The following is a 26,624-nucleotide window of genomic DNA, read 5'->3' on the forward strand; positions in this document are numbered from 1 at the left end:
CTCAAAAACAAACAAACAAACACCTTATTAATTATAGGGGTTGGCCCAGTGGTGTAGTGGTTAAGTTCACACGCTCTGCTTCAGCAGCCCGGGGTTCACAGGTTGGATCCCTGGCATGGACCTACACTCTGCTCATCAAGCCAGTCTGTGCAGTATCCCACACATAAAATAGAGGAAGACTGGCACAGATGTTAGCTCAGCAACAATTTTCCTCAAGCAAAAAGAGGAAGATTGACAAGAGATGTTAGCCCAGGGCCAATCTCCCTGACCAAAAAAACAAAAACACAACACCACACATTAATTATACATTATGTGTACTTATTTTTAAAAACATAAACATTATTCTAGGAGCTAAGGCATCTGAAGAGCTACACTGTTGCAATTTTTGAAATACAAAAATAACTTCCCAAAGTCTCCATCAAAATTTTAAATGATATACTAGCATTCAGTTGAATATGACAAAAGGAAGGAGGAAATGAAAACCCTCAAGGAAAAAAGTTATTTCTCAAATGCTTAAGATTTTGAAATTGAGCCTGAGGCCAAAACACTCTAAACCAGAGCTTCATTGAATTGAGATGAGGGTCTTAGAAAGGAAGTCAAATCCCATCTTGTGAAGTGCTATAAAACAACTAGGCTGGAAACTAAAGAAATTTAACACACTGCAAATCACTCTTTTATATCTTACTAGAGACTGGAGAAATTATAAATGCGATAGATATAAATTAAGATAAATTAGTAACTCACTAGGATATCATATATGTCAACATATAGCTTTGATTTTTAATTTATAACAATCAGCAAAGCATACTTTCATAATCTTTTCCCAGCTTAGTCTGAAGTTGAGCTCGCCTCACAATGGCTTCTTCCCATCAATGTTGTTTACCAATCTAAGCCTAGAACATTGAAGAGTTTAAAAATCTAAGCACTTAGTAATACACTACACCTGTTATAAAGTGCTTAATACATATATTTTTGAATGAATAACATTTATATAAGGATGTCTTTTAAAGGAAGGAAGAGAGGCAAATATACCTCTAAAAAGACTCTCAGTACACCTTGCACCTAAAGAAAAACTCATGTGCCTTAAGTATTGTTTCATGGCAGGAAGAGGTATAGTGATATGACGGAGGTAAAAATCAAAACCTGGAGCCGGCCAGACCTGACTAGTTCATGCACTTACTAGCAATATCATCTTGTAAAAATTATGTAATCTCTATGAGCCCCGTTTTCCTCATCTATGAAACAGGATGCCACCCATCCCTTCCTCAAGGTGATATATGAAAAGAAACTAGCACAGTACTTGGGTCAGAACAGATAGTCTGCTTCATCTCATCATCATCATCTGGAGATTTCCAGGTAAGAAATCATTGCAGAAAATGTAAAGCAAATTACCGAAAAGCGGTATATTAGCAACGTTGGAGGGATAGGGGACAGGGAAACAAAGAAAAAAAACTTTGAAAAAATAATAAGAAAAAAGCCTGTATGAAACCTCTAAGATGCCAAGCTTTTAAAGCCAGGGTTTCGTGGTGTATAATGAATGCAGCCAGAGGCTTTGTGTTCTTGCTGCCTCTTCACTGAGTGCTTCTTTATTTCATTTCAAAACTTCCCATCAGAGTGAATACATCAAATGGATAGAACTTGAAGCACAAACATTAGTTTGACTGCAAACAAAACTCATCTCACAACCTAGGACAACTGTTTATGGTTCAAATATGGTTATGGATCGAGTGGTTCTGAGACATTTTATCATGTTTCTCTGCCCCTTTTCTCCCGTTTTCTCTATTCCCTCTATTCTTTCTCTATCCTCTCCTTCTCTGCGAGTCTGACACTGCACTTTCTTAATGGGCCTCTTTCATATTTCTCTCCTATTATCTATCATTGTGTTCCACTTTTAAGTATTTTTGCCTTTTTCTTCTGAGTTTTGCACTGTCTCGTGTTCCTTTTCCTATTTGATAGTTCTCACTCCTCAAATGTCATGGAATCTTGGGCTATCTAGTCAAATTTAAAAACATAGCAAAGAACTGACTGGAAGCTCTCTGGAAGGTATGTAGGGTTGCTGCACAGGGACCTCACTGAACAGCAAGCTCTTCTGGTAGGAAGGTCCAGATGTCACTACCAGTGGCTCTCTTCTCTAGGGCATTCAGATCCTTATCCCACCTACACCTACACCTGCTGCCCAATGCTCTGGGGCTAGACACAGGGAACGGCAGCACCCCCCATGGGCAGACTTTCATTTTCAGTTTCATTCCTCCGCTCTCCCCTTTGCTGGGACTAGCGTCTACAAGCCAGAGCCTCACGGATTCTATTTCTGGAGATACGACACATGCCATTTCTTGCTGGGATGGGGGAAGGGTGGCTGCCTGACTGAGCTAGATGGAGGTAGGGACTAGAGGTTGTTTCTTACAGAGACATTCAAACAAAGTCCCCGTTTTCGTCCCTCCTCACTGTGGCTTCCCCGAGAGTAACCAGTGCCTAAGCCTACCTAGAGCTGGAGTGGGGGCAGGACACTGAAACAGCTGGCTTTTCATTGGCCTCTTCTTCTACTCTGCCAAGTTATTTACAATTCCTCCATCCACTGTAGGTTACAGATGTCTGCTAGTTTCATCAAAGATGGTTTCAGTGTTTCTTGTTCTCACTGCTTTTGGAAAATCTGAGAGGAAAGAGAGGAGGCAAAGTCTCTATGTTGCCATTCTGAATGGAAGTTGTGGTTCCATTTTAGAAGCCAGTGCCTCCCTCTCTGAAGCTAAGCATTCTATGACTCTTTTCTCTACTCCCTCTGGTAGTAGAGGACCAATAAACTACTGAGACACCAATAACTCATCTTAGAGTCCAACTGAAGTCACCCACTCTAAATACCCAGTAACTGAATGTCAAATCTATTACTCTAGATTATTGTCCCTTCAAACTCTAAGTTTGAGATTTCACATTAACAAGACTTGTCAAGAGTATGTACATACACATTCTAAAATACAAAGTTCTCTGCTACTTGACCTGCTCCCAGTAGCCTTTCATTCACAAGGCTCTGAGGCATTTTCCTATCCAGCAATCAAAATTATAAATCTGTAATGAATACATAACCTTTTTTAAGTTTCTCAGTTGTGATAAAAGCATTATAGAGGATTCTCCGAACAGCTACATTACATTCTTCTTATATCCTATTTTCTTACCTGATATACATGATTGCCATCAGACACTGGCCCTAACATACTGCCTACAGAAGAAACCTACCCTTTGAAACAAGAGAACAAAGAATGTTACCACCAATTCTACCTCAGGAAGTATCTTGACTTTAAATGTAAAACAGTCCCTTCTGATGGCAGTTGGCCACTCTTAATTTCTGTCCCTTCCATCACTAACGTCCACTAACATACTCTGTGAGAGCATATCAAATCAATTCTCCCAGCTTCGGCTACCACCCATTATTTCAACAGTTTCCAAATTTCCCCGTCCTTGATCTTCAAGCTCCATCCAGTCCTCAATTACTGTCACCAGAACATTCCCACCTAGACGTCTCCCGTCTTCAATCTCCTTATCAAAGTTTATCCTGCCTAATCAGCTCTCCCTGAGGCCTCCTTTCTTTACTTGAAGCAAACCTGCCTCATGCCTCTCTCTTCCTTCCCACTCCTACATATCCAGTCACTAAGTCCTGCACTTTTCCTTCCAAGGTTTTTCATCCTTCCTCTTCCCCCCATTGCCACCACCCTAATTAAGGCCTTTACATAAAGAGAGTATTTCAAAAGCCACTTAACCAATCTCCCTGCATCAAACTCTCCTATCCACACACACAACATAACTTCCTTCACTTATGTCTACCTTCTAGATGCTAATTTCTTACTTCTCATTTTCAAAAAGAAAACAACACATCACTTGCCAATATATTACCCCTGACTTCCACCTGCCTTTTTGCTTTTCAGTCTCTCACCATCCCCTCCAGCTTCATTCAGTGTTCAGTTCCCTGTGCACATCACGCTCTTCTCTCCCACAGAGCATGGGAGGGGGCTGCTCCCACCTTTTCTCCCCAGTGGTAAATAACGACCAGGGTTAGCTGGCCACCAATTCAAGTGTCCTCATCTGGTGTGGCTCCCCTGACTCCCAAGATCCCCAATACGGATATAAAGCTCTTCCTTGGTGCTTCCTGAATAGCTGTACATCCTTTATTTACTGATTGTGATAAACACAATGATAATTACCTGGTACTGGATCTGTCTGTGAGATTCTAAGGGCAGCAACTGCATCCTATTACTCTCATAGCCCCAGTGCCAAGCACAGTGCACAAACACTAGAATTCACTAAATGTTTGCCTAACAAGTTAATCAGATAACCTCAACTACCCCTGCCCCCAAACTGTGAACTTCTCATTACCCAAAAGCTGAAAACCAAATCCTTTCCATTATTTATGTATTTAACATAGAATAATAACAATGTAGAAAGTTAAAAGTTACCTGAAATCTCACTGGTGATCACTATAAATGCCCAGATAATGATTACAAACAGGCAGAGGAGATGGGAGACAGGAAAGGGGCTTCAGGGGTAGGGGAGCAGTTTTATTTCTTCACCTGGATGGCGGTTTCAAAGGAACTTGTCTTAGAATAATTTCTTAACCCATAGGTTTGTGTTGTGTGGTTTTCTATCACTGTTTTCTTTTACAACACGATGTAATTATATAGTCTAACTTAAAATAACTAATATAAAATATGGCTACTTACCAAAACAGAACTCAGCCTTTGGCCTTAGCTTAGTTGCATCGCTGACCTAAAAAGAAAAGGAAAGATGAGTCACTCACTTCTGCATATGCTACTATAACCAACCTTATACGCTGTGGAAACTTCACATGTATGATTTACCAATAATCATACACATTCAGCACACACATCTAAAATTAAACTTTAAAGGCAACTGAAAAATAACATTAATTAAATATAGGATATGGGTCCCAAATGTAAGATGTTTAAAACAAATGATACTTCCACGTTCTCTTTGAACAAACTGTTTTTTTTCCTTCAAAGGAAATGTGAAGTTGAAAGTAAACCATTGAGTTTTATGTCGCACATATACGTATTTTTAGTTTAACATAATTTTCAAAATACCCTCATGAATACTCTACAGAAACTACGAATTCTTCCAAAATTGCATATTTCTAAGTTAGCTGTGAACCATAAGAGGAAATGGGGGTGGGCAAGGGGGAGACTATGTATTTAATAAAGTAGATTAATGCAGAAGGCATGAGTCTGCAACGAGGCAATCAAAATGGCACCGGATCTTCTCTTGTACATGAGAATACCCTGGGATGCTGGGGTCACTTTACTGTATGCAGCACATGGTTCCTTGGAGAAGGTGAAGCAACTAGCTGCACCTGGTTGCTGCTATCCCTTTAAATAATAATATCCCTTTCTTGGAAGCCCATTCAGGACTATTGCCACGCTGTTGCCCAGCGTTAGAAATTATAAGTGTAGAATCTGTTTAGTACCTTCAAAAGGAATTCTAAGTCTGGGGTTCCTGACTGATCCCAACTACAAATTCACAGCTCTGAGTCACAGGAAAATTTGTTCCAGGAATAAATTCTGGAAAAAAGCAGCATGTCTAAAGTAGAGTACAAACTGTACAATTCAAACTTGAGTAAGCTGTGAGACAGAGATGAAAGTTAAGAGAACTGCACAGAAAAGGTTATATTTTAAAAGAGGAGCCAATGGAGGAGAAAGCAGCTGGCCAGTCAGCCTGCCGGCTTTACTGAGTTAATACTTTATTTTTAAAAAGACCAGGCAACCAGCAATTGAAAAGACAGATACAGAAGGGCAGTCTCTTCCTCGACTGACTAGTTCAATAAATTAGGCCTCTCCTCATCACTTCATTGAGTCAAAACCCTCGGCAGCGTATTTATACTGCAGCACACGTAGACTGCAGGCAACCAAGCAAACTGGGGGGCTCAAGTTTATTTTACACTGGAATTCCATGGTGCCTAATAAGAGTCGCTATAGAACTTAAGCTGTGAGCTACCCTGAAGCATTTAAGTGTCTTAATTTGCCAGAACACTTGGGGTCTACTTAAACAACATTTGTCTTTTGTAAATGTACATAACACGGCTTTAACGTACAATGTTTCCCTTTAAATATGTAATCTTTATTGTCTAAGGACTAATTTTTTTTTTTGGTAAGAATGAATAGCTCTATTGTAATACTAATAACAAACTATTTTATTTGTAAAATACCTGTCTTTTAAACAGAGGCACACTTGTAAATTGGTCTTTTGCTGAAGATCTTTGCTGACAAATACCAATATATGCATAATAGTATGCATATGCATATTAATAATACTGTGTTGCTACTTTTCATATTATCATATCTTAAGTCATCAACAAACTTTACTACTTTGTGTAAAACACAAAAAACCCACAGGTCCTCAGTCTCTGTCTCAGTTCCCAAAACATTAAAAGAAAGTAAGTAAAAAAGCTATCTAACAATAGCAAATCTAAATTTTTTAAAAGAAAAGAAAAACGGTATTGCAAATATGCCAAAAGATCAACAAACAAGAAAACAGAAATTAATAAAGACAAAGTGAAATGAGGGAAACATCATTCTTTCATTATGAAGATGGTAATTTTCCACAAAATAAAACATAAAGCAACAAAAAGTCAAACGTAATGGGATTAAAAATTGGAAATAGTTTAAATCAATGTAATACAGACTTAGAAAAATCTTCTCCAGACTTCCCCAAGATAGAACCTGTTAACTGATTTCTCCCCTTCTAATGGTCATACACCTGATCACAAAAATTAATGTTAACTTTTGCAATTTGCCACATCCTGTAACTTAACTCCATATTCTCGCTAATTTTATCAAAGAACTTCCTAAACGTAGGAATCAGTTACTGTTTTCAGCATGGTATGAACCTGAACATCATCATTAAATGACACAGAGAGGAAATCTCTCCTTGTAGTCACACTCTCATTCTAAGTTTTAATTCATGCACGAACCTAAGACAATATAGAAAGACTACCTTTGAAATGTAGGTAAGTTTAATGGCTCCAACACGTGATGATCCGGAAGGTAGGTTCTGGAAAGAAATTGTTAATATACAATTAATATGTAACATTATGAATTTATTTTATAATGTTCTACACATACTAAAAAAAGTTAAGAAATGAATTTTTTTCTTTTTTCTTTTTCTTTTTTTTTGTGAGGAACATTGGCCCTGAGCTAACATCTGTCCAATCTTCTTCTATTTTATGTAGGATGCTGCCACAGTGTGGCTTGACAAGCAGTGCTAGGTCCACACCCAGGATCTGAACCTGTGAACCCTGGGCCACCGAAGCAGAGCGTACAAACTTAACCACTACACCACTGGGCCAGCCCCAAGAAATCAGATTAGGTATTTAATATCACATTTTATAAATCAACTTATTCAATTCAAGTATTTACCAGGTCTGAAATTAAGTTTACAACATGGATAACAAAAGTGAACTCTATTCTGCTCCACCGTAAGCATTCTACAACTAAAAGGCTATTGTTACCACTGGAGCTAAACTTATTTTCTCCTTCATGAGTTTAAAAAGCCACCAACAAGATCAGATTTTATTCCTGAAAGCAATGGGAAAAGTATTTAGACACACAAAACAAATATAATTTTAGGAAATTGAAAAAGACTATACATATTAATTTGTTCTATTAAAATTTTTTATCAAATACAGCTCTTTAAAAAACATTGGATTTTCCCCCATTTAAATATATTAGTAGGGGCTGGCTCAGTGGCATAATGGTTAAGTTCACACACTCCACTTCAGCAGCCCGGGGTTCACAGGTTCAGATCCCAGGTGTGGACCTAGCATCACTCATCAAACCATGCTGTGACAGCATCCCAGATAAAATAGAGGAAGACTGGCACAGATGTTAGTTCAGTGACAATCTTCCTCAAGCAGAAAGAGGGAGATTGGTAACAGATGTTAGCTCAGGGCCAATCTTCCTCACAAAAAAAAAAAAGTAAACAAATAAAAATCTATTTAAAAAAATAAATAAATACATTAGTATTTATTATGCCATAATTAACCTACATTGATATCACTTTCCAAAAAAATTATTAGTTGGTACTTTTTAAACCATTTGAGGGAGTTTATATATTGGCATTTTCGTACAAAATATTTTTACTTTTCCTTTAACAAGTTTGGGATGTGATTTGTGTCTTAAAAGAGCTAAGGGTAAAAAATTAGTAAGGAGGAGAATCACTCCTGGCTGAGGCTATCAGGAAAGACTGTGGAGGAATGAACAGCATTTAAGCTGGACTTTAAAGGAAAATTTTGAAACACAAACAACAGGAGAGAGAATATTCCAGGCAGAGAAAACAGACGAGCTACAGCAAGCAGAGGAGGGCGCCCAGCTCTGTACTGGAATGGGAAGGTGGCTGCGTCAGGTTGTAATATGGGGCCAGACAGGATTGCAGTAGAAAATGGCTGTCTGGGAACCTGAACTGAGAACCCAAACACGGAGGAGCAAAGTAAAAAGCAAAGCAGCAAGGAGTTATACTGTCAAGAATTTGAAACCACTGTCTTGTGAGCGGTTCTGCTATCAAAATTGTGCTTTAATTAAGAGATCTTGTAATATAATAAACTGAATGGATTATAGAGGGGGTAGATGGAGGTAGGAAAACCAGATAAAAGAATATGGAAAAAACTAACAAAGAATATAAATGAAAAGACTGATAGAAGATTTCAAAAGCAAAACTACAACAATCTTGATTTTGAAAGTTTCCTCCACTGTAGATTAAGTAGAATCAACTTTGTAACTAACTTTATAATAATACACATTAAGAAAAAAATCTATGGGCTTCTTGTCAGGCATGACAAGAAGGGAGCTTTCTCAGACCTCTGTAAGCTTCTGGAAACAGTTAACCATATAGAAGCCTAGACAGTTCAGACTTAAGTTTCCCAAACATGAGCTTGTTATTATTGACAAGGACAGGGCTTTTCAAAATTTTCAATCCTCTGAACAGTGAAACTGCAATATATTCTGCTTTAAACTGTACAAGCTTCCAAATATAAGCCATAAATAATAAAGAGGCCTATAAAATTATAATGTATAAATGCATACATTTATAAAATGTATAAATTTTTAATATATAACTTTTTTTTTGAGGAAGATTAGCCCTGAGCTAACTACTGCCAATCCTCCTCTTTTTGCTGAGGAAGACTGGCCCTGAGCTAACATCCATGCCCATCTTCCTCTACTTTATACATGGGATGCCTGCCACAGCATGGCTTGCCAAGTGGTGCCATGTCCGCACCCGGGATCCAAATCGGGGAACCCTGAGCCACCGAGAATCGGAAGGTGTGCACTTAACCACTGCACCACCAGGCCGGCCCCTAATGTATAACTTTAAATGGTTGTGTTCTTATATAAAATGTGTTATATTCAGAGGGTTTTTTTGAATGGTTGTTGGCGGTTTTCCATGGTGGTCGTTTTTTGAATTTCGGATAAGGAAATGAAACATGAAACAACCCCAAGACCTGCTAACTACACCACCATGATTTCTGCCAACCACTGCTGCCCTTCCCTTCAGGAACGTTACTCTCCGTTTAAGTTTTTCATTAGCTGAATACAGCTTTAAACCTTTTTGTGAGGAAGAGAAATGAGAAGGCATGTCATGGCTGCACAACATAAAGGGTCACAGATTAAACAGTGGCACAGCACAGGGAAATATAAATAGGTAGGAAATTAGGATATTCAAGGGGCCAGCCTGGTGGCATGGTGGTTAAGTTTGCGCACTCCGCTTCAGTGGCCTAGGGTTCATGAGTTCAGATCCTGGGCATGGACCTACACACTGCTCATCAAGCCATGCTTTGGCAGCAGCCCACATACAAAATAGAGGAAAACTGGCACAGATGCTGGCTCTGGGCCAATCTTCCTCACTCCCCCCACCCTGAAAAAAGAAAGAGAGATTCAAAATACTAGTTTCTGTGGACCAGTATGATTACTGCCAAGTTCAACCAGAAAAAACTGAGTTTCAAATATTGTTCCTTGACAATGAACAAGAAATAATACACTAATATGACATTTGTCACATTATGAAAGGAAATAAGCCATTTGTTCTTATGAGTTCCTGTACTCATTTTCCAAAATTCTGAAATTTCTTCAAATTCACTTCCTAATCCAACTACTTAATTAAAAAATTCTCCACCATTACTCATGCCCTCAACAAACACAGAAAGCCCCAAATTGATCCCTAGTAATACACTAGAATGGATTTTTAAACCAATGATTAATGATAAAGAAAGCAAAATAGAGGAAGAATGGCTCCCTAAGGACAAGTGAGCCAAACCAATATTCTTCCACCATCAGGGTTATTATGATCAGCATAATCATGTTACAGCACCGTAACATAAGCAACCAGATTGAATCATATGAAGTTGCCATCTTTTTAGTAGCATCAAAATGGTGGTACACTGCCAATTTCATGTCATTCAACCTATGTAACAATCTTAGCAAGACATTTACTGATGTTTTCATGAAGAGATTTAAGTCTCGATTAATACATTTAAAAGTGACAGACTTTTAAAAAGTGACACAAAGCTGGTATTGGTGGCTCATACACTAGTTGGCAGAATCAAGACTGTAAAAGATTCTCATCAGTTGGAATGAAGAGGGAAAATTATTAAGAACTGAATAGACAGACTTAAAATTCTGCACATTTAGTAAAACCAATGTGCTAATTACACCACAGAAACTGGCTTTAGAAGAGTTCATGAGAAAAAGACCTGGCTGAGTGCAAACTTTAACATACACCCTCCCTGCTTCAGCCAAAGTGAACTATTCTCCAAAAAGGCCACCGGCCTTCTTGCTTTGATTTCTGTGCCCATGCTATTCTGAGCACTGGAATACCCACTTCTCCACCTCTTGGCTAAAATCAGATCCATCCTTCTAGGTCAATTCCAAATGTTATGACCTCCACAAAGACTTTAACTCCCTCTGCTAGCTACAATCACGCCCTTCGTCTGAATTCTAAGTTTATGTTTCCTTCAGTGTAATAAACATATTCTATTTTGTACTTATCTTCTTTTAGCTCTGTTTAAGAGGAAAGTACTGATAAAAGGAGGAATTCTAACGAGGAGAATCTATTATATATGAAGACAAAAAACAAGGAGTTTTAAACAAAATTCTGGAAAAACCATCAACAGGACCTTGTGAGCAGAGACCAATCAGGGTGAGAACATAGGCAGAGCTGCACAACAGCTTGCATGAGGGAGGAGAACAGCCACTGGAGTCTAGCAGAGTCACCAGAGGGAGTCAAGGGGACTGTCACTTTCTACCTCGGAAAAGGAGTTTGGGAGGGGACTGCGCCACAGAAAAAGAGATGGGGTCGTAAAAGGGAGGAACCTGATTTACATAAATAAAAAAAGGTAATGAACTTTTGGTTTCTGATGACCTGTCCTTCGCCCACTGACTCTAGTCAAGTAAATACAGGCATTAATCACGTAGTTGCATACCCAGGTTACCACCACCCAAGCAAGCTGGTTACACCCAGAGATAACCGAGTAAAACAGAGTATCAATAAGCTCTCCAAGGATAAGGGTAGAGAATAGACAGTTCCTAGCAAAAAAAGCTCTCATACAAAGTTAGCACTCAAGTAATATAAACTGAATTAAAATACAACTATCCTCCAAAATTCGCAAGGCTGCACATAGATGAAGAAGTAAACTTACTTTACAGAGAAGCAGAGAGCAAAAGTAGGATTAATGGGTAGAAGATACAAGGAACTAGACTTTGGCCCACAGAACAAATAATAATTAAAGCTGTCTCAAATATAATAAATATTTTCTAGTAATGTGTGATTCAAAGAATAGCTAAAGTGAAGATCAGGGAAAGATGGGTTTCTTGCATTAAGGAGGAGGCTGAATTAATTCTAAGGTCCCTTACAACTCCAATTCTATATAAACAAATTTAAATTCATTAGCACATGTGTATTTTGTCTAATCTAAAATCAGTAGAGAGTAGTAAAGAATACTAGACTAGTTGTCGGGGATCGAGCTGCTGCTCTATGAAACAGAACGGAACCTCCTTCCAGTCCCTGCTCTTGCCTGAACTGTGCATTCCTCCCCCGCACAGAAGCCCAGCAGACCAGAGAAGACCAGCTCCAAGTCTGCTCGGGACTCACCCCTTGCTTAGCACATACTTCCTTGCAAGATACATCTCAATCTGAATAAAAAGTGCCACAGGTACAGAACATTTAAAACTACTCGACAGATCATCTCTAATCCAAGGTCTCTCAAACGTCTTAAAATTGGAATTCTATTTTTAATTTATGACATTCCCCCCAATGATTTGCAAGACGACAATAACATCAAGGTGCATTTCAATTCATAAACAGCATTACAGTGGCTGACACTCAAGTCTGACACTACAAAACCAAAGGACTACATATGTATAAAAGTGTCAACTAGTTTTAGTAGTTTATTTACCGAAAGATAGTAGTCTCCATCCTTGAGACAGTATCTTAAATTTAAATGACTTAAAAATTTTCACCCAGAGATGGCGTTTCTCTCCCAACGAAAGAAAAACACACATATATACATGCATAAATTTTTATTAAATAAACTTAGTTTTATCTGCTGACATTCAAATAAGACAGTAGGAGCTGGGGTGCAGGGCAGGGAGAAGGCAGTCAGTAGAAATAAATCTAAATATACACTGTTTAGGAAGACAAATGCTAACACCTGCATAGCATGTCAAATACTTTACTAACTAAAGCTCATGTGTGCTCCTGAAGAAAGGCAACCCTTTGGATTTCACAAACCTGTGGATTATCCATGTACCATACAAAACTATCTTCTCTGGTATCCAGTATGAAGTACCTTCGAAGAAATTTCCCACTGTTTTCATTTTCTTCAATGTCTAGAAAACCACAAATGCGATTCTGACGATCCACATAAGGCATTTCTGAGCTTGAACATTACACTGTAAAATAAAAACATGAACAGTTAAGTATTTCTCAGTGGACTTGCAGCATAAAACGTGTATGGGACAGTTTATTCAATAAGAAGCCTACTTTCCAAACTTAGGTGGGAGCCAGTTAATGTGAATACATACAAAGCATGTGCAAAAATCCCTTTTGAAATTAAGCTGCTTATGAGTGGCTACCCAATGCAAGTGTACACAGTGATGGGGACAAAGGAGGGCTATTCACCCAGCTGCATAATTTACTTACATTTTTCCCTAAACAAACCCAGGTGAGCCAAAATATTACCTATCCAAACTTTAATTTCCTCACTTATAAATCAAGATAATCTACCTTTCAGATTGTTTTAGAATATTTTTAAGTTGACGAAATAATGACAGCTAATGTTTACTGGCCACTTACTATATGGTGGGCTCTGTGCGAGGTTCTTTTCTAGACAGTTTCTCATTTAATCCTCAAAATGACCCTATAAGTAGGGTCGCCATCCTCATTTCACAGATAAGAACTTAACACTGAGAAGGGGCAGTGACTTTCCAATATGAGAGAACCAGTAGGCAATGAATCAAAACACGAACCCAGATTCTCCGACTCCAGAGCTTATATCTTAACCTCCACACCATCCTCTCTCTAAAACCCTCTGAATTATTAAAACGAAAATGCATCAATAATTTCATTCTAATGAGTAAAATTAGCTAACACGAAAAGAGAAATACGCAGGTATTCTGTGCCTCCTGAGGGAAGACACAAACAGCACCTACGAAGCGAACATACAAGCAAAAGCTTTTCTCTGAATCTGATCAAGTCTTTAGATCTCGCTCTGTCCAGTTACCCATTGACAGGAAATGAAGAACACAGGGGAACACATGAATGCACCACAAGGATCCAAATCAGCAAAAGACAGACTGGGAAACAACAGGACAACAGCCCAGTTTCTTCAGCAAATAAACTATACTACAGGGAAAAAAAGAGGAAGAGAAAAATTATAGATTAAAAAAGACTTCAGAGGCATATCATATTCTGACTCCAAAGTACTAAAATTTTTGTTGTACCGATTAAAGTTAAAAATCATGACTTGGGTGAAAAGCAGAATTTCTAATCATTTTTTTCTCTAGAAACTGTGGATACATGATTCCTTCCTGATGTGATGCAAATCAGCAGATTGTTCCTATCCTGGTACTTCTGTGGCCAGCAGCAACAGCTTTTGGCAGGCTGAATTTATTTATTTATTTTTTAAAGATTGGCCCTGAGCTAACATCTGTTGCCAATCTTCCTCTTTTTTTCTTTTTCTTCTCCCCAAAGCATATAATTGTATATTCTAATCGTAGGTCCTTCCAGCTCTGCTATGTGGGAGGCCGACTCAGCATGGCTTGATGAGCAGTGCTAGGTCCACGTCCAGGATCCTAACTGTTGAAACCCTGGGCCACCAAAGTAGAGAGGGGAAACTTAACCAGCCAGCCACAGGGCTGGCCCCAGGGTGAATTTATTTATGTAACTAGTTCTTCGTTTAAAGGCTCAAAGTAAGTTTAACACACAATAAAAATTCAATTAGAATTCACCCTAATGTACAGCATATTCTAAATCACTATTCTGTATGCAACCAGAGAAATGATGAAACATACCAAAAAGTTTTAAACAAAACTATCCATTCAGTTTGTGTGTGTTATTATAAATCTGGCACCTAGAGGAGATAATTTTTTAATGAACTTACCCAAAGTTTTAAAAAATTCCTAAAATTTAATCAAAAGTTGAAAAATTAATATACTATACTAACGCAGAGTACAGGCAAAAACTACCAACTTGTGTGGTACTGCCATGAGGATAGACCAAAGGAACAGAATTGAGAGCCCAGAGACAAACCCATACATCTATGGCCAACTGATTTTCAACAAGGGTCCCACCATCATGCAAAGCCTCTTCAACAAATGGTGCTGGGACAACTGGATATCCACATGCTAAAGAATGAAACTGGACCCCTACCTCACACCATATACAAAAATTAACTCAAAATGGATTAACAATCTAAATCTAAGGGCTAAAAGCATAAAACTTTGAGAAAACATAGGGGTTAATCTTTATGGCCTTGGGTTTGGCAACAAATTCTTAGTTATGACACCAAAAGCATGACCAACAAAAGAAAAAAATACGATAAAGTGGACTTCATAAAAATTAAAAACTTTTTCACATCAAAGGACACAAAAAAATGAGAGACAACCTACAGAATGGGAGGAAATATTTGCAAATTATATATCTGTTAAGGGTCTACCACACAGAATATATAAATAACTCTTAGAACTCAACAACAAAAAACCCATTAAAAAATGGGCAAAGGACTTGAAAAGACATTTCTCCCAAAGATAACACCAATAGCCAACCAGAACACAAAAAGATGCTCAATATCATCAGTCATTAGGAAATGTAAATCAAAGCCACAATGAGATACCATTTCACACTCACCAGGATGGACGTAATTAAAAAAAGAGTAAAACAACAAGCGTTGGCAAAGATGTGGAGAAACTGGAACCCTCCTACACTGCTGGTGGCAATGTTAAATGGTACCACAGCTATGTAAAACAGTTTGGGAGTTCTTCAAGAGTTAAGCACAGAAGTATCATCTGACTCAGCATTTCCACTCCTAAGTATATACCCAAAAGAATTGAAAACAGGTACTCAAACACTTACATATGAATGTTCATACTAGCACTATTCACAATAGTCAAAAAGTGGAAACAGCTCATAAGTCCATCGACAGGTGAATGGATAAACAAAATGGGCCATATCCATACAGTGGAATGCTATGCAGACATGGAAAGAAATGAAGTACTGATACAATCAATCCAATAAAAATTCCAAAGCATATTTTATAAAAACTGACAAGGTGATTCTATTATATACTGAAATGCAAATAACCTAGAAAAGCCAAATCAGCCAAATCTATTTCCCACAGAACAGGGTAGGAAGACTTACCACCACTTGCTTCAAGACTTACAATACAGCTACATCAATAAAGACCGCACAGGATTGGTGAAAACATACATACAATAAATCAATAGAACAGAAAAGCATCCAGAAAAAGATCCCTTCATATATTGTCAAGTGATTTTCAACAAAGATGCCAAGGCAACTCCACAGAGAAAAGATAGTCCAACAAATGGTGCTGGAACAATTAGCTGTCCATGTGGAAGAAAATTAACTCAAAATGGATCACAGACCTAAGGTAGAAGCTACAACAATGAAGCTTCTAAAAAAATATATACGAGAAAGTCTTCATGACCTTGGGGGTAGACAAAGATTTCTTACATAAGATACAAAGAGCCTGAATCATATATGACTTGATATATTGGACTTAAAAACTGCTCTCTGAAAGACACTATTAAGATTTCAAAAGACAAGCCACAGAATGGGAGAAAAATTCAGTACACATGTATCTAACAAATAACTGATATGAAGGAACAGGCTAGGAATTATTACAATTCAATAAGACAAACAACCAAACGGGAAAATGTGCAAAAAATCTGAAGAGACAAGTCAACAAAGAAGATATACAAATAGTGGGGTAAAAAAAAAATTGATAAATAGTAAATAAGCAAATAAAAACATACTCATCATCATTACTCAGGGATTTATCAGGGATTTATCACAAATAAAAACCATGAGATACCACTACATACCTACTAGAATGGCTAAACCAAAAACAAACAAGCAAAGCTGACAATACCAAATGGTGACAAGGATGTGGCAGAAATGGACACTGTCTCACACACTGCTGGTGGGAACGCAAAACGGCCCAGCAACTTGGGGAGACAGTCTGGCAGTTTCTTGTAAAGTTAAACATACCCTCATGACCCAGCAATACCACTCTTACGTATTTATCCAAGTGAATTGAAAGCTTATATTTATACAAAAACCTGTATGTAAACGTTTTAAGCAACATTACTGATAGTTGGCAAAAAGCAGAAACTCAAATGCCCTTCAACTGGCAAATGAATAAACGGTGGTGCATCCAATATGATGGAATACTACTTAACAACATAAAGGAACAAACTAGTTATACACACAACACGCGTATTTCTCAAACGTATTTTGCTAAGTGAAAGAAGCCAGACCAAAAAGGCTACCGGGACAGAGAACAGATCAGTGGGTGGAGGGAGGGGCTGACATCAAAGGGTAATTTTCAGAGTGACGGAACTGTTCTGTACCTTGATTGTGGTGGATACATTACTATGTATTGATCAAAACTCACAGGCCCATACGCCACAGAGAGGGAACTTTACTGCAATGCAAAGTAAAAAAATAAACAACAGTGATAGAAAACAGGTCAGAGGCGCTAGGGCTTGGGATAGGGAAAACGACTGACTACAAAGGAACATGAGGGAAATTTCTACAGTGATGTAACTGTTGTATATCTTGATTGCGCTGGAGCTTACACAATTATGCGCATATGCCAAAACTTATAGAAGTGTATACTAAAACAGGTAAAATTTAATCTATGTAAATCCTACCTCAATAATCCTGAATTTTTTAAAAAAGATACCATACACACTCACCAGAATGGCTAAAATTAAACAGACTGAGACCACCAAATGTTGTCAAAGACGTGGTGCATCCACAAGTTATTTATTGTTGATGGAGATGTAAAATGGTACAACCACTACAGGAAAAGTTCTGGCCATAAAACCAAACACACACTTACCCTATGAGCCAGCCATTCCATTTCTAGGTATTATTCAAGAGAAATGAAAATATATATGCATGCAAAGACTAATTCTACAAATAGTTACAGAAGCCTTATTCATAACAGCCCTGAACTAGAAACAACCCAAATGTCCATCAACAGGTGACTAGATAAATAAAAAGTGGTACGCCTATATACTAGAATAGCACTCTACAATATAAAGGAACTACTGCTACAGGCAACATGCTCAAAATTCATCAGGGGCCGGCCCCATGCCCGAATGGTTAAGTTCGTTCACTCTGCTTCGGCAGCCCACGGTTTTGCAGGTTTGGATCCTGGGCACGGACCTAGCACCGTTCATCAAGCCACGCTGAGGTGGCGTCCCACGTGCCACAACTAAAAGGACCCACAACTAAAAATACATACGACTACGTACCAGGGGGCTCTGGGGAGAAGAAGGAAAAATAAAAGCTTAAAATAAATAAATAAATAAATAAATAAATAAATAAAAGAAAGAAAGAATTGCAATTGTCTTTCATTCTAGAGGACATCAGAAACTCTAAGAAACACTTCATCTCCCAGATCTCTGAATGTTGGAGTGTCCCCAGGGGGTGGTCCACGTACCTCTCTTCTATATGTACTCAGTCTCTTGATGCGCTCACTCATTCACATAGATCGAAATGCTGATGACTTCCAATTGCTACCTCCAGCCCTGGACACTCTGCTGAACTCCAGACTCACGTATAGAACTGCCTACTTGACAGATCTACTTAACAGACATCTCATACTTAACAAACTGAGCTCCAGACAGTTCCTCTCAGAAATCTGTTCCCCTCTGTCTTCCCCATCTCAGTAAACAGCCACTCCATTCTCCTGGCTATTTAGGCAAAGCCTCTTGGAATCATACTTCTTTCTCTCTCATTCCACGTCCAATGCATGTAAATCCTGTTGGTTCCATCTTCAAAACACATCCAGAATCCCACCACTTCTCACCACTTGCATTGTTGCCACTCTGGGCCAAGCCACCGTCATCTCTCAGCTGGCTTATTGCAAGGGCTTCCTTGATTCTGCCCTTGCCCCCTTCATTCTATTCTCAACACAGCAGTCAGAATGATCCTATTAAAATATATATTCAAGTGTTTATCTAATAAACACTAATACACACTACTTCTTGCCACACTATTCTAAACATTTAAATATTAGGTTATTTAATTCTTACAACAACAATTTTACAGATGAGAAAATGAAGGCACAGAACATTTTAAAAATAACTTGTCTAAGGTCACATGGTTAGCCAGTAGCGGAAGCCAGGATTCAAACCAGAGGAGTCTAGCTCTAGAGCCCATGCTCTTCAATACTATACAGTGTCACTCTGCTCAAAACTAGTCACCTCTGGTTGCTTATGAGAACTACCTGGGAGCTTCTGAATATCCTGATGCCTGGGATGGACCACCCCCCACCCCAGACCAATTAAATCAGAAACTCCAGAGATGAGATCTAGGCAGCAATACATTTGTAAAGCTCCCCAGATACCTGCAATGTTCAGCCGAGGTTAAGAACCACTCTTTTAATGCAACCCCATTTCATACAGGCTTCACCTAACCTCCCCCATCCCGTCCCAACCCCCCCTTGCTGACTCATCTGGCCCCTGGACTCCTACCACATCAGACAAGCTCCCCACGCAGGACCTTCTAACTCAAATGTCACTTTCTCAGTGAAGCTTTCCCCTGACACCCTACTCAAAATTGCAAACGCTCCAAATGGTGCTGCCACTTCCCATCCCCCTTCCCTGCTCTATGCTCCTCCTAGCATTTATTCCTACCAAACGATATTATTTATTTATTTGCCCCTTTCTCGTCTGGTTCCCCACACTGAAATGTGCAGGCTCCACAAGAGCAGGGACTTTTTTCTATTTACTATTGTTTCTCCAATATCTAAAACCCTGGCTGGCACATGGAAGGCACTCAATAACTGTTGAATGAAGCATTAAGGAACCCATAATTACTGCATCAAATATTAACGATTAAGTTTCCAGATAGAAAATTGCTTTTTCCTCCTCTGACAAGAAATCATTTAGTAGATTTAACTGACTGGTTCATTTAGATGATGGAAGGAAAAAGGTTCAAATACTGTATTTCTATTTTGATTTATATTTTTAGTAAAGCTAGTATGAGACAAGAACAGATAAAATTACATTATTAAAACAGCCACAGAATTTATCCTTCAGCTTTACTTATGCTCTAAGGGGTAGGTCATACAATCATTCATAAATTAACATATTCACAGTTAACACTTCATCAGTGAGGAACCAGGAAGTAAGTAAAAAAATAAAAACAAAACAAAAATCAGAGTGACAAAGGAAAGAAAAATTAAATTCTACACAGTGAGATCTCATTAGGACCACATAGCTTCACTATTATTTGTTAAATAGATGTGGAGTGGCACTAGTCTTTGTTGCCCCAAAAGTGTTGACAAACACAAAGCTGAAGATATACAGACATCAAGGATGAAACACCTGTGGAGTCTGGCACCAACACCCCCGCCACACACACCTCAGGGCTCTGGCACCCTAACCAACGCCTTACTATTACTCTACTCTATGCAAGCAGCTGACAGAAGAGAGGGAAAAAATTAGAAGTCTTCAGGGAGAACACAGGGAAAGGAAGGGGGTATTCACCCAAAAAAGGGGTGGGAGCAGGGCATGTAAGAGGATCATTCACCAAGATGAGAAGTACCTACAAGAAGGAGAGACTCATTCTCCAGCTCGATGTCTGTTTATGGCGTAGACTGAGTGACCGCACCTATTTGAACAACGGGACAAACAGAATTGATGAGAAATGGCAGGGCAGAGAAAGGGGACTGACTGAAGCAGCCTGCATGCCACCGTCTGGCATCACAAGGAAGTGAGCTTCCAGTGGGTTACGTGAAAACTACAGAAGGTAGCTGGACTTGAGCTGTCTTACTGTCACCACCACATCTGGCTGCAGAGAGAAAACCACCTCACTGCCACACACTCACAGGAACCAGGCGGTGGACTGACAGGACAGAGCAAGGAGGTGGGAGTGTAGGCTGGAAAAGGTTTACCCACGGCCAATTCCACATCCAGGAACTGTCCGGGGGAATCTCCCTCAAGAGCTCACCAAAAATCCCAGTCTGGATGCCTATCAGGAGACATTAACGGCTTCACTGAGAATCAAGAGAGGGCTGGGATAGCAGGAGGTAAGAAATACTTGTCTTTGTCCATTTTTCTTCTGACTAGTCCCTGTCCAAATAGATCCCAAAAGAGGGAAGAGAAAGAGGTGTGGGGAGCATACCAAAATCCCTCCCCACTCCATGTGCTCCAGGCAAAAAGTGGCCTGACAGTGGCGTAAGGCAGGAGAGGAGCTTTACACTGAATAGGAGATTGAAGGTTTAAACTGGAATAGATTAGACTGAAGCTTTTAATAGCTGTAAATGATAGAAAAGTGATCACTGCCCATGATGTCATGAGGGAGGGGGCGGGGGAAGAGGAAGATCCTATAAAGCATAATTGAAAGCAGTGAATGGCAAAAAACATAACTGTTTTATGTTTGTTTTCACCAGGCGCAGATTGCACAATCAGCTGATGACATATGGAACAGCATTAGTGCCCTAGCAATGAGAGGGAACACCTGACATGGAAATTCCCATGGGGGATTTACTGTACCGGGTAAGATGCTACATTAGAAGTCCTCTGAGATCACCTCCAATTCTAAGTGCTAAGATTGTCCTTTCTTCAAGAAGACGTTAAATTGAATTACAGAACCCAGAGTTAGATGGTTAAACTATAAAAGGCTAGGCTGCATACGGGTAAAATCACAATTTTTTGAAGAATAAAACTATCAGACTGACCAGTCTGAAAAGAGTGCCATGTAAGAAAAAATATTTAAGACAAATATTTTTAAGGCTCTAAAGATTTATTTAAATGTTAAAAAAAAAAAATCCTAGGGGCCTGCCCAGTGGCATAGTGATTGGGTTCATCTGTTCCACTTCAGGGCCAGGGCTCGTGGGTTTGGATCCTGGGCGCAAACCTGCACAAGACTGGTCAAGTCATGCTGTGGTGGCATCCCACATAGAAGAACTAGAAGGACTTACAACTAGGATATACAACTATGTACTGGGACTCTGGGGAGGAAATAAAGGGGGAGGTGGAGATCAGCAACAGATGTTAGCTCAGGGCCAATCTTCCTCAGCAAAAGAAAAAAATCCTAAATGACTGATTTTTACACTCAAAAGAAATTCCAGTTCAAAGAATACTTACGATATAAAATGCCCCCCAAACATCATCTTCCTGAATCAAAGCATTCAACTAATCAAAAGGCTTACCAAAATAAACAGCAAACATATGTTTGCTTAAATATTTTCAAGGAATTATAAATTCACATATTCTTTATCACACAGCAGCTACTAGGAAAAAATATTACTTAGTGTTCAAATGGTTTGATGTCACTCATTAAGCATAACAGAGTCCTACTGCTGCAACAAGTACCAACAGGAATTTTTATTTTTAAATAAAAAATCTCATATTTTCATGTTCTAAAAATAATTAAGCATTATAGACAAGCACCTACAGCTACCAAAAGTTTCTGCCTTAAGAATTCCTTTCTGATACCATGTCAATAAATTTCCAAATGCTATGTACTTACAATGGTCAGAAGAATTCAAATTAAATATTAATATTTATCTCCTACTGAAGCCATTTTATTGTATCATTGCAGATCTAAAATGAGAGAAGAATCATCTTGGAATTTAAAACCAAATTTTTGTTTGTTTGTTTGTTCTGAGGAAGATTAGCCCTGAGCTAACTACTGCCAATCCTCCTCTTTTCGCTGAGGAAGACTGGCCCTGAGCTAAGATCCATGCCCATCTTCCTCTACTTTACACGTGGGACGCCTACCACAGCATGGCGTGCCAAGCGGTGTCACGTCCGCACCCGGGATCTGAACCGGTGAACCCCGGGCTGCTGAGAAGCGGAACGTGCGAACTTAACCGCTGCACCACTGGGCAGTCCCCTACAACCAAATTTTAATATTATCAAATGTAAAATGCTCAAGTATGTGAAAAAGTAATACTTGCATATTACCTCAGCTTACAGGAGGGCAGTTACTGCTACAGAACTTGAAATTTTCTATCTAATAAAGGCAGAGTGTGACTAACTATTGTCACATCTGAATAATTACTAAATTTTATCCAGAAATCTATTTATCTTCCCCATTCTTAAATGACAGAGTTATTTAAACAAGAACAACTATTTAACATCAAGCAATATTTCATTATCAAAGTCTGACTTCAATTATGCTAATAAATTACTTCACAGATTTCTTTCTGGGTTACAAATTATCATCAGTCAAAATAACAGTGGGTTTTGCAGTATGACTGTAAGAACTTTCAGGCTTAAGTAAAAGTCTTTTTTTTAGGCTGCATTAAAAGTTTTTAGAGAGAAAAGCCCCTATAAAAATCTAAAATTTTCCATCTTTCCCAAGTATCTTCCTAGAAGTCTTCAATATCATCACGTCTCATATGTTAACAACCAACACACAAGTATTGCCGACAGCGACTTTTTAAAGAAAATAACCCAATGCTATTCTTAATGTTCTTAAACACTTCTAAAAAGGTCCTTCCGGCTTATGAATTCATGGCAGTTTCCTAACAATTGTACACTTATCCTGTTTGACTGTCTCTCCTAGTCTATGACAAACTCAAATTTACACACCACCTCTCTTTCCTATTTTGCTACAAAGCTAAAATTGGAAAATAAAAGATACAAACCTGCTACGCCCCCCCTCCCCAAAGTAACAATAAAAACACTAATTAACAAGCTAAAGTGAGATAGGAAGCAGCTTCAATACATACAAATCACAGCTTTTAAAGTCACAAAAGTTATCCAGTGCCGCCCACAGAGGACAAATTAACAGCCATATCCCTTGACACAGGAACACTCCAAGAAAAACCTGTCGAAGGATACCCTGGAGGGTTTATATCCCCAGGAGATAAAGTAACTATTAACTCAAATTCTGCTAACCTTCAATATTCTTGTTTAAATATGTAAGTATTCTAAAATGTAATTTCCCTTGGGAAGATTTCGCCAAGATACGGAAAATTTAAACAAACGCTATTTGAGGAAATGTTTTGTATGCCACAAATGTGTTAATATGAAAATTTGAGTATGAAAATAGGCATCTCAGTCAGAAGGAATCTTAGGATTTTCGAAATAACAGTTCTTCAAGTTCTTCAGGTGGTGAAGAAGAACACAGTTCGACAAAATGATTTTTTTAAGTTTCTCTCTGAATCCTATAAAGCTTACCCAAATTCTGCTTTCAAGTGTTTCAACGACATTAAACTAACATAGACAATACGTAAGCTGAGCACTCGCGGGGAAATAAAGCAGGCTGATCGGTAGCTCTAAGACGAAGGGCATTGGTATAAACTTTATAGTGCGCTATTCGTTCCAGTCATCAAACACACAGGAAATAAGATTTTCTAGCTAAAAAACTAATTGACAAAGGGCAATGACTTCATTAAAGCGAAGAAAATCTTATTAAAACAGACAAAGATCGATCGTAAAATAAGAAAACAAGTATCACAGAATTGGAAGGTGAAATGGAAAAGGAAAACAGCACAATGTGGCTGAATATTCCTTAATACTCCTCTCGGACCTGCCCCCAAACAGCGCGATCGGGTTTCACGGTTTACACGCCCAGCCCATGGTGGATGCTCTGCTCTGGAGCACAGCGTGAGGAGAATCCTACCAGAGGCAGAAATAACAAGACCGCTTTCATTATGACAACACTTTCCCCTCGGACGGTCTATCCAGCAGGGTCAATAGAAAGCATCTGAACTAGACCACAAACCACTCAGGGCGGCCCCAAAGCGGGGCGGCTGGCAGCTGGCCTCGACCCCAAAGACCTGGGCTCTGGTCGCCTCCCTCCCGGGTCCTACTGCGTGACCTTGGGCAAGTCACTTTCAGCTCTCGCCCTGGTCATCGGCACCATGAAGGTGCGAAGGAGAAGCACGAGCTCTGCAGGATCCGGCGATACAGGGCGGAGCCGGCTTCTGACACGGCGAGTCCCAAAGTGAAAGCGCCCTAAACACCAGAAAACCCAGCCCGGGGCGGCCGAGCCCCCGTGGGCACAGCCGCGGAGCCGGGCCCCTCCGCCAGGCGCCGCCCGCCGGGAATCCCCGGACAGCTGGCCAGCGCGGGCGGCAGGGAGCAGGGCGCGCCCGCGCGCTGAGCGGAGCCACCGCGGAGGTCGGCGACCACGACCGCCGCCCCCCGCCCCGCTCGGCCCGGCCCGGCCGGACGCCGCCGAGGGCTGAGGTCAGGAAAACAATAAAGGAGCCGCGGGGAGAGAGCGCCACCCCCTCCCGCCGCCCGCGCTCGCGCGCAGGTGAGCCGCCCTGCGGCCTCGCCCAGGTGCGCCGGGCGGACTCGCCGGGACACGGGCCCCGGGGGCCGCCGCGACTCCGCGCCGCCCGCCGCCCGGCACTCACCAGCGCCCGCCGACCCCCCGGCAGACGCGCACCGCCTCTCAGCTCGCCGCAACCGGCGCGGCGCTCCCGCAAGCCGGCCCCGCCCCCCGGCCAGGCGCGGCCGCGGTCCTCACGCCAGACTTGCCCACGGCCCTCGGCCCACAACCCCGCGCCGCCGCAACGCCGGCTCCCACAGACACCGAGCTGCGGGAGCGGCGCCCACGACGGCCGGCCCGCGCACTGCGCACGCGTACCCGCGCCGCCTCAGCCCCCAGACGGCGGCCGAGATTCCGGAGCTGGCACTCCCAGCTGGCAGAGACTACAAGTCCCGGGAGGCCCCGCGCGGCTCCCGGCGGCGTGGCGGGCCGGGTCTCGGGCGTCTTCCTGGTTCCAGGGGAGGTGGCTTTGGGCTCTTCGGAGCGGGCGGCGCGCGGAGCGCTGGGCCCCTGCGCTGCGGTGCATCCTGGGATTTGTAGTTTTCGAGGACTACGGGGCTTGGCAGTGGGGTGGAATTCAGAGTTCTCTGATGTCATCGCCTAGAGCTTCGAGGCACTGGAATCTTTAAAAATAGGCTTCATTCGTTTGCAGATAATTTGTTTGCAAAGTGTCTCATAATCGGTCCAGGAAGCATAAATTCACAGGCTGCTGTGTGAGCTGCCGATAAAGGCTTTGCAGCCCTACGCGCCAAGTCTTCGCTCCTCACCGTTTCTCTTTCCCTAGAACTGTACTCCACTTCCTGCTTAATAGGCTAAAAGAACATTAAAGAAGGAATTGTGGAAATTCTTTCAGGAAGGATGGAGCATAAATATATATTCGTAAATATGTAATGTATTTATTAAGCACCTGCTATGCACCAGGTCCCATGATAGGCAGTAGGCATACTTCTGAGAACAAAACAGACACCGTCCTGCCCTCGTGGAGCCTGCAATCTGTAAGCGGAGCTAGTCCCTAAACAAGCAAGGTAATTATAGAGTTTAATGCAGCGGAGAAACTGAGCAAGTTAAAGAGATAGTGAGAGAGGAGCTCTTTAGAGAGGTTGTCAAGGAAGGCTTTCTGAGGAAACGATATTTGAGCTGAAACCTGAAAAATGAGAATTGTTCAGACATGCAAAGAGCTGGGAAAGAGTTATCTGCCACACCTTTCACCAGACTCTCAATAAATATTTGTTCCATTTGTGTCCTCCTTCCTTTCCTTGGTCTGCACCGTGTCAGATCACATCCTTGCCCCTTCAAAATCTTTATCAACACCTTTCAGAACATCCTTCCTAAGTGAAGATGTACACGAGAGAAATGAATGGCCAGTGGGAGGACAAGCTGTATGGCTCAGAGGACAGAAAGCACAAGGCAAATGGAGAAGAGCCTGGTGACACAGCCGGAACCCTGACTGCTTAACCCTCTTCTCATTTGTGACCTGGGTTAAAAGTCTGGCCACTCAGCCTGGCCTCCTGACTTGTTTCTGTTTATGAAGCAGGAAATCAGATTTAGAGTTTGTCTTTATTAGGACCCTAAAGGAAGTTTAGATATTA

General features: G+C 40.5%; 1 protein-coding gene across 14 annotated transcripts in view; it reads right to left on the reverse strand.

Annotated features, from left to right (window-relative positions):
• The window catches only part of PLEKHA1 (pleckstrin homology domain containing A1), a 52,875-nt gene extending 27,311 nt beyond the window's left edge, over window positions 1–25,564 (reverse strand). For 2 of the 14 annotated variants that reach the window (XM_023638019.2, XM_070256524.1), the window contains exons 1-4: window positions 25,354–25,554; window positions 12,778–12,938; window positions 6,994–7,050; window positions 4,707–4,752 (exon numbers count right to left, since the gene is read on the reverse strand). In XM_023638019.2, the coding sequence (XP_023493787.1) occupies window positions 4,707–4,752; window positions 6,994–7,050; window positions 12,778–12,918 (244 nt within the window). In that variant the 5' untranslated portion in view covers window positions 12,919–12,938; window positions 25,354–25,554. Of the gene's footprint in view, window positions 1–2,482; window positions 2,651–4,706; window positions 4,753–6,993; window positions 7,051–12,777; window positions 12,939–18,235; window positions 18,848–20,346; window positions 20,409–24,576; window positions 24,853–25,120 lie in introns of those variants that run through there. The other 12 variants (XM_070256462.1, XM_070256699.1, XM_014733304.3 and 9 more) reach the window with 10 other exon arrangements.
• Window positions 25,565–26,624: the final 1,060 nt, after the last annotated feature.

This window comes from Equus caballus, chromosome 1, assembly GCF_041296265.1.
Source record: "Equus caballus isolate H_3958 breed thoroughbred chromosome 1, TB-T2T, whole genome shotgun sequence".
Taxonomy (NCBI): Eukaryota; Metazoa; Chordata; class Mammalia; order Perissodactyla; family Equidae; genus Equus; species Equus caballus.